The sequence below is a fragment of the Rhipicephalus microplus genome, chromosome X, assembly GCF_043290135.1.
Source record: "Rhipicephalus microplus isolate Deutch F79 chromosome X, USDA_Rmic, whole genome shotgun sequence".
Taxonomy (NCBI): domain Eukaryota; kingdom Metazoa; phylum Arthropoda; class Arachnida; order Ixodida; family Ixodidae; genus Rhipicephalus; species Rhipicephalus microplus.
Window position 1 is genome coordinate 219,887,207 of NC_134710.1, and position 9,412 is coordinate 219,896,618.

Below are 9,412 nucleotides of genomic sequence, written 5' to 3' on the forward strand. Positions count from 1 at the left end.
AGGACAATTAATCACTAGTAATCAAATCAGCTGCCATAAAGAAGAAACTTTCTGCTCATTACAACACATAATAAAATTCTGCTTGCACTTTTGTTTAATTCATAGAAAAAACTGCTTGGCATCACCGTGCGATGCGATGTGTTCAAAAGCTCCGTTCTCACCGACCTACGCTTCGCTTACGCGGTAACGTCTCAATGGCAGTTTCGGTATCGCGTACTTCCGCGTTCGATTCGTACGCTCACGAAAGTTGCTGTGATGAAAAGTTTGACAAATTGTCGTATAAAGGTGATATTACGGGATGCTGGAACGGTGTACGCCGCTTGAGCTGCAGCAAAGAGACCAACGTGGCTTTTTACTGGGCACGGCAAAACAAACCCCTACGCTCGAAGTGGCTGAGAGCCGTGCCTCTGCGCCAGCGTCACGAGCAAGTGTATCGACACCATCGTGGCAAGATTCGATGGTCGTTATTGCTGACGTGGCTCCCGCTACTTTCGCACTACTGCTACTCGTGTCGGTGGCCGCACAGTTAAAGCGGGCAACGTTGGGCAAGGAAACTGATACGTCGGAAGGCCCGTTTAGGCAGGTGATTTGAAGTGCGCTAATACCGTGCAGATCACTAGAAACGTGATTTTATTTAAGAATAAGCATTTACATGGTACGAAACAAGCACCACGAGGTTTCTGCACTGCTTGTTTAACAATCAACGTAGACTTAATATTTGTTTTTACTGTTAACGAAAACAGCGGGCCACTGGTAGCGAAAAATTTCTAGAAAATGGCAGTTTATTTCTACGAATCACTCGGACTGCACAAGTATAAGTGTGTTTCAAATGCTAACCATAGGCTGCTTAATTATTACAGCGAGTAAAGTGAAGCTATGGGCTACTTGATTGTGGATTATGAAATAGAAACAGCGCAATATTCTACACAGGAACACACAGAATAAACAACACAGACTGTGTCTGTGTTGTATATTTTGTGTATTTCCGCGTAGAATATAGTGTAATTCATATTGAATAACGCTGTAGCGAAATATGAATGAAGGAAGCCAATTTGTGGTGGCTCGTTTCTTTGTTTGACAGAAGCTTAATAAAAACTGGCCAACATTGGAGCAAGGAAAGTATACGGGATGCCTTAAGTTGTCCACTTAGCCTAATAGCAGCCTAACGGACAGCGGCCATCGTAAGTCTCATTTCAATTCTCACGTAGCTGGCAAAAGAGACAGCTTGACAAAGAGGCCATCGGAGACAAATACGATGCAAGGTACAGTGCAGTCAAACAAGATGGTTAACGAACAGAAGCTAAAACTTCCCCAGCAAGGTCTTCAGCTAAACGAATTACGTGGTCGGAGTTTGTATGAGGTACGCTTAAGCAGGTTTGAACATGAAAGAAGCTAGAGGAATTGCAATATTATTAGATATTCTTCACTTTCTACAGTCGGCGCGAGGTGGCTTTACGTTCCACAGACATCGTGCAGACGCCTTCCATTGCTCGGGATGGCTGGGACTCGACGTCATCCTTCAAGCTGTAAAATGGTAGACTGCCTACGATGCTGTTACAGAATCGAAGCAACGTATATTTGGCTATATAAACCATCCTGAGCAGCGGCTCTAGACAGGACACCAGGAAACAACAGGTGAGCAGTGCGCCTGTGCTCGTCTCTTTTTTTGTGGTGTCCTCTTTAGTTGCACTACACAGAGTGGTTTCTATGTTCTAACACCCATGGAGTTTCCTAATATACACTAGAGGGAACTCTGGCGCTAGTGTCTATGGGAGCTGCAACACACGGCGCTTCAGCGAGCATGGGAATGATGGGTAGTACACACATTTGTCTAATTTTCGCACTTCTGGCCTGTTTCTGGCTCCGTGTGTGTTCGTGTGGCTTGGAGCTGCTTTTTCACGAAAACATAAATTAGCAAATGTTCACCGTTTCCGCTTCACAACCTCATTATTTTAGGCTTATCATTTTGAATCAAGTTATTAAGTTCAAAAGGGTTCGTTCTTTCCTTCAAAACAAAACCATAATCAGCAATAAACGAAGCCGCAAGTACGATTCGCAGCCCGCAAGTACGAAGACTAGGCCAATGTGTGTACTACCCATCATTACCATGGTCGCTGCACGATCGCAGCGCCAGAGTGTCCTCTAGATAAATTTGGGAAACTATATGCTAACAACAACCCACTGGACAGTCTACTCCTTTAAGGTTTGTTGCTCGTTTAAGAAAACTTGAAATTTGGCTAGGTGGTGCATAACTTATGGGAAAATTCGAGCGCAATACTAGAAATTTACAAGAACGAGAGACACTGATTTTGGGCTCTGTCGTTCTTAAAATATGTTCTTCGTAAGCCCTCGCCATTGGTATGATGTCTTCCGTAATATTACATGCTCGATATGCGTTGGTGGTTACTTGTTCTTACGTTCAGTCTGAAAAGGAGCGTAACGTCTAAATTATTAGTCAGCCGATTGTAATACTGATTCTCTACGGAGGAAAAAAAGAATTAGCGAAAGTAGTTAGTATGATGATATAGTTAGTATGATGTTAGTATATAGTTAGTATGAGTTATATGATGAAGTAGTTAGTATATGATAACATAGGGCAACGCTGAGCACGCTTCTGCCGAATTGGTCATAAACTTATCCGTAAAAATCTACAAATGAACACAGAACACATATGGGGCTGAATTCACGATGATTTTCATTCGTGAGGTCTGTTTTACGTTGGTCGACAAACTTCTACAGTATATCAAATATAAAATTGACTGGCACTTGATGTAACGAAGTCAAAGCTTAAAAACGTCTTTCTGAGCATTGTCTTTTGACGAGCATAATAAGAATACATGTCCGTCTATCACATTCATTGCTTCTGATCTACAGTTCACGGCTGGCCCATAGCGGTGTTAACACGGACGCTGGCACCCTAAACGAAACAAAAAAGAATGGCGTTGGAATAAAACCGTTGCACTCAATTTGTATTTACTTGGACAGCACATTAAGAACACAGAATTATTAATGGTAGACAATATTTTCCCAATGAAACAGATAAAATGAGGTAGAGGTTGTATTTGTGAGTGTTCTTTTCCTTCAATTTCGTTCTTTTTCAGTAATCCATTTAACTGAGTGACAATGTCGGGGCTCGGCCAGAAAAAATAAAATCCTTGAGGCAAGACAACCTCATGATACGAGCGTATCTATGTTTAGACATAGATACAATCGAATACGCATCGCTTGGTTTCATGCATTATCAAGTGCAATGAGTGCCATCATTACCAAAAGACTCCATGTTTTTGAACGTCAGTTTTTTTTTTTTTTTGCTGGAAGTTTTGATAACAAACGTGCGCAATGGTGATAACATAGGGCGTATAATTTCTCCTTGGACTCTGCACAAAGCTCGTAGCGCAGAACCGGTAAAATGCAAGGTTTTCTTCTGCTCAATTCGCTTTCTTGTCATCTACCTTTAACAATTTGCAGATTTCGGCAGTGACGTCTGCAACCACCAAGAAACAAAAATGAAAAACATTGGAACAGAAGTGTTATGCCAGCCGGCCCGAGTATTGTTCTACAGTTACCGTCGACTGTGCACAGCCTCTATCACAGAGCCAATCAACACGCCGACCGCTGATACCAAATGATTTCATTGGCGCCTGTTAGCTGACTCTCTGCTTTTGCCATAGAAATTTCAGCGCTAAGCGTAACTTTAAATGCCTTAACTTTACTGCGAGGATAGGGAACAGTAACAAATCGAGCATAGGAGGGCCGTTTGTCCATGTGTCACTTTTATTGCGTGCTGGTGCGAAAATAATAGCTCACCTTTCGTATGGGGGGATCCGTCATAGGTAGCAGCCGTGTTATAGAACAGAGCCGGTGATCCTTTACCTGCAATAAGTTAATTAGTGTGGTTTTCGTTAATCAGTCACAGAGCACCGAATTTTCACGAATTCTCGTTCGTATAGATGCTGTTTCTCGTAAGCCGGGCGCCTTCGCTATGAGAAAGTATGTCTAGCATCAGGATTAGTTGGAATTTTCTCCCTGGAACATTTCTTTCATGAAGGCCTTTTGTGATTTCGGGTACCGACTCTTCGAGCGCCATATACTCACAAGTAAACGGTTTAAAGCTTGAACGGCACTGATATCGAAACCATAGGTGCCCTACATGAGGGCAATAATGGCTGGTATACTCATAACGACACAATGAAGAATGTACGGCATATTTTAAAGATATATAAACAGCGCTTTGCGATTTTTATTTGTCCTGCATGCGTTTAATGTACATGTTTACATGCAAGAGCCTAACCACTGGAAGATTCGTGGCTAAAGTGTTTTCCTGCGTGTCTGTGATGGCCATTACAGCGAGGTAACCTAAACAAAACTTTGTGACTGCCATCTAATTGCTATACAATGCATCACGTGCCACCTTAATGTTGTGCACTCCACTTCCGCAAAACATACGTTTTCGTCGTTGGAGGGCAAATTTCAGTTGGTCCTACAGTTATCGGAAACAGACGATAGGAGGTGGTGCATATTTTTATCTAACTTACAAAGCCGCAGAAAAAGCGGACTACCGAGTTTTTGGTCGCAGCTATAAAAAACCGCCGTTTCTGCTTGGAACCCGCAGCACAGTTACAGGGAAAGCTGGAAGAGCAGCCTTTCATAGCCTTTTCTAAACTCTCTTTGCGTAACTTCTACAAGCACACCCAACTACTGGGCACCCACTACGCTATAAATAATCATAATTTTTGTGTAGTAGGCCAGCATTTACTACACTATCTTTCGTTATTCTTTGGAGAAGCGTGGTATCCGCTACACACTTGTTAGAAATTTTGTGCAATTTTTTTTTGTGCAGTGGCTGACGTCAATGAAGAAGCATGCCTGAAGTGGACATGCGACGCAGTTAATAGGTGATCAAGAACAAGCTTTTAAAATGGGTTGGATCATTGAACGACCCATCTGTAACGCTATTCTCATTGTGTGACGCCTGCTTGTCCTTTTGCTGTTCTAAAACTCTTTATAACTCATACTAACGCGATCTGCTTCCCGACACTAAGCCTGCCTGAAGCAAGTTTGCAACGGAGTTTCAAGCACTGTCTTGGCACTGCGGTAGAATTAGATATGCGAAGTGAAAAAAAAAAAAACAGGAAGACTCTGTAAAAATTGTTTTTTTTTTTTCAGTATTTTTTTCGGCGCAGTTGGACAAATTAGCCGAAATTTACGCGGCATAAAACGAACATAAAAAAAGCTACTAGGCAACACCCAGCGTTGAACGTGAAACCAAAACTTAGCACATGATGCCAAAACACAAAACGACGGCTGACCACTCGCCATAGACATCGTATAAAGTTCCAGCATAGCTTAGCTTCGGTCTATAGCGTAGCTTTGTTGTTCGGGTGTGGTCATGTTGGAAGTGGTTTGTTTTTGTGTTTGTTATTGTTCAGTTTTTTAGGGGCGAATGTCCTAAAGGCGTGGATCTGTCCATCCCTTGTATGTATGTACGTGACCACCTATAGTTTCACCTTTGCAAACTGCACTCTACTTCGTCCTTGCAAACATCCCACTGCGCCCTATCACCGATCCACCCTTTAACCGACCATAAAGCCGTTATTATGAAGGGGGAACGGAAGCGACATATATCTACCACTTACGAGTAGTAAAATTTCTTGTATAAATTTATGCAGTGTTTGTCACGTCTTTGATGATGGGCAATATTCAGGGATGGTTCGGGGTTCAGAGCGATGAAAACATCCAGAGCTTCACCCCATTCATCATCATTCACTACGTGAATATGCTGCGATTTTTCCCCTCGTACACTTCTGCAACCTGTGGAAGAAGTCCGCTTAAAGAACCGTGTGCAAGCACATTCTGCAATAGTTGGGCCAATTTACGACGTGTCGATGTACTTCGCAGTCGGAGAAACCATTGGGGGGAAACGGGGACTCGCTGTCTGTAAGCACTGCAGCAGCTACACTTTTTCTTATGCAACATCTTGACATGGTAAAGAAAGCTACAGATGAAGCCAGTGTAACTGACTCTCAATAAGAGTTTTACCTTCATCTTTGTATCATCGTTGTCAATATTTCCATAGTCGAAGCCATGAAAAAACTGCCATTTCTAGGCTCTTTATTCTAACTGCCGTAAGAATTCTAGGAAGACGCACCCATTTACAGAGGGCTAAATAAGTTCGCAGGGATGCTTCTGGCCTGCCTTATGCCGCATTCGTTTAGAAAAAGAGAGAAAGGAATTTATTTCTGTTGTTTACGTAATGAAAGTTATTGCTTTTGACAATTGGCAATAAACTATTACCACGTGGCAATAAAGTATTGCCGTTTGCTTAAAAATTGTTTTTTTTTTCATTTTTGTTCATTCTACAAAAATTTCAAAAAAAAACGTAAAAAAGAACAGGTTTTCTTTTCGATTGCTCGAAATTTCCAGAAATTTTGCATCTCTAGGCAGAATACTGGGCTGTCACAGATGGGACCCGGGTTAGAATCCAGCTGTCGATAACGTTTACGGACACCGGCGGTGGTGACGGTCAACTACGGCGCTGCACGTGCGCGACCCTTGTTGGGATCTCATAACAGCTTTCGCTGTAAAACGCGCACACCACGGTCTTTGGCGCATGTGTGCAAGTGTGGTACTGCGAAAGTTGCATTGCAGTGCAAGCGTCAACACTATTCCGCGTAATGAGGACACAACATTCAAAATATCCTGGTTACTGTGTGCCACTATCACTGGGTCTGCTTCTAATGCGGGGAGTTAAGTTTTTGCTGGCTGTATATTCGTTCACCGTCAATACAAATGGGCGTGGCCATGTCGCCAGCGGTGCTTGCAGTGCCTGTTCACTTACATTGCTAGCCATATTACGGATATACACCACGAGAATAGGCTGGTGAGGACAGAATAAGAGATGACGCGTCAGTCGAACCAGATGAAGTTATTTCACACGGTACTATATGCAAGTGCAAAGGATTAAATAAATAAATAAATAAATGACAAGCATTTAGCAAAAATTTATTGCTTTTGCAACTCGGGTTTCGGTAGCCTGCAAGTTAGGTGTCGCCTTTTTAGTGTATTACAATCATGCTTTGCCCCGAGTGCATGCTGTTTATTTATTTGTGTTTTGAGTGGTTCAGTGTAGTTCGAGCAATGTTGAAGTGCGAGTAAAAGCACGATATACAGCACTCAGTACTTTTTAGGATGTCTACGAAAAAAAATGTTCAATGCATTGAGAGTATGCAAGCAGTGGAACATCAGGTAATCTGCAGTTAAATATAATAATTTATTAAATATAATTATCGTGAACTCATCATTTTCTGACAAACCACTGAAAACAAAAAGAAAAGCTGTACAAACTACATCCGCGGATAAGAAAATTGGACAGGATTCCGCTGCTTGGTCTATATTTTATTGTTGCTCATCGCAATGTACCGTGCCGATGGTGCTGCTTCGCACAAGCTCTCGGTGGATAATTAACAGGTGCGCGCATGAAAGGATGCCGCGTGCCCTAAACGTTTCATATATCTTGACGAGATCTAAATGGGGTCCTGCAACACTTTTTCAAGCAGCCATGGAATGGATTCACTGAAGGAGCTCATTGCCTCACTACTTCACCACCGCAAAAATTTTTAGAATAAGTCTGGTACGAGAGGAGTTACAAAAATTTCTCGCCCACTGCCATTGCGATCTCTTTTTTTTTTTCGTCCCGATGAAACGCTGGGAACTAAGCAGAGAGGGTGGCACGGGGGAAGAAAATACGCCACGCACGCCTCGCGACCTTGCGCACTTTCTCTTTTCTTCTGTTCGCATTCGCGGCATCTCAGTGCAATCGCGCTCACACGTGGCCTCAGTAACGACCGAACGTATCATGCTCAAATAAGCCAATGGCTGATACTAGGCCTGTGACAGTGATTATTGCGCCTGTAGCATCATTTGTCGAGAGAAGAGAAAGCGATTTTTAGCTGACTTTGACAATTTTTTTGTTAATTCGAAGCCGCGCGCAGCGTAGTAATACTGGGCGCGCGTGTTCTGCAGAGCCTCGACTACCGATCAGTAGCGTAGCCAGAAATTTTCTTCTAGGGCGAGGGGGGCTACCTTGATATGGTCATTTTTTTCTCTCCATGCCGTGGTGAAAAAAAATTCGGGGAGGGGAGGAGCATGGACCTGTTGTGCCACCCCCTGGTTACGCCCTTGTTACCCATGAGCAGCGTTTTCTGACCACGCTCAACAAATGTTGCAGAGTCCCTTGAAAGACAGGCACCCGTTAAAGGTTGGAAGACTTGCGACCTCATCGTCTCTCTGGCTCCCTGATGTTTTCTTGGCATCTCGTAAGTATGAATTTGGGATAATCAAAAGCGAGGTATACCACCGTCTACTCAAGGTGGGGCGCTTCAATGAGTGCTCGGTTTACACGTCATTCAATCGGCTCTAAGGATTCCAAAAGAAAGAAACACAAAGTAGCACTTACCGGCTTTCCTGCCGCGAGCCGAACGTAGCCCTGCTCGATGCACGACGGTGCTCGTTGATTCCAACAATCTCGTGCGCACGCTGCTTACCACGTTTTTGTCCTCTTCGCTTTTTCACACATGGCTGAAACAATGCTGGCCATGTTCCATGCAAGCAAATCGATGTTTCGCGCTTCTTGACGATCCCTGGTAAGTTCACAATAATTGACTAATAGATACGCACGCCTAAGTAAAGAAAACGCGCATTATGAGGATTATGCTTAATGTGCATGAAGAACCTTCGCGAAAATTCCACGAGCTATACGCTCAGTGGACGTCGCTGTGGCTTTCCAGTGGTGGCGCGTGAACTCGCGCACTCGTAAAAGACGACGAAGTTGATCGAGCAGCTCAGGTAATCATTGAACGAGAGAAAAAAAAAAAGATGCATGCCTAATACGAGGGTATGAGCCATGAGTTAAGAAGAAGAATAATGAAGTAGTTTTCCCGTGAGTCGACTGGAACGCACAAAATTTTGTTAAAATTCCATGAGCTATACGATCAGTGAACGTCGCTGTGGCTTTCCATAGGTGGCGTGTGAGCTTGCGCACTCATAAAAAGAGGATGAAGTTGACCGAGCAGCTCGTGTAAAATTGCGTGAGAAACAAAAATACATGCCTAATACGAGGGTATGGGCCATGAGATGAGAAGAAGAAGAATAATAAAGTAGTTTTCCCGTGAGTAGACCGGAACTGTACAAACTTTTGTTAAAATTCCATGAGCTATACGATCAGTGAACGTCGCTGTGGCTTTCCATAGGTGGCGTGTGAGCTTGCGCACTCATAAAAAGAGGATGAAGTTGACCGAGCAGCTCGTGTAAGATTGCGTGAGAAACAAAAATACATGCCTAATACGAGGGTATGGGCCATGAGATGAGAAGAAGAAGAATAATAAAGTAGTTTTCCCGTGAGTAGACCGGAACT

At 43.3% G+C, this 9,412-nt stretch overlaps 1 protein-coding gene across 1 annotated transcript in view; it reads right to left on the reverse strand.

The window, feature by feature from the left end:
• Positions 1-9,030, reverse strand: part of LOC142775992 (uncharacterized) — a 99,241-nt gene extending 90,211 nt beyond the window's left edge. The window contains exons 1-2 of the mRNA XM_075878675.1: positions 8,456-9,030; positions 3,808-3,873 (exon numbers count right to left, since the gene is read on the reverse strand). Of these exons, the coding sequence (XP_075734790.1) occupies positions 3,808-3,831 (24 nt within the window). The 5' untranslated portion in view covers positions 3,832-3,873; positions 8,456-9,030. The remainder of the gene's footprint in view (positions 1-3,807; positions 3,874-8,455) is intronic.
• Positions 9,031-9,412: the final 382 nt, after the last annotated feature.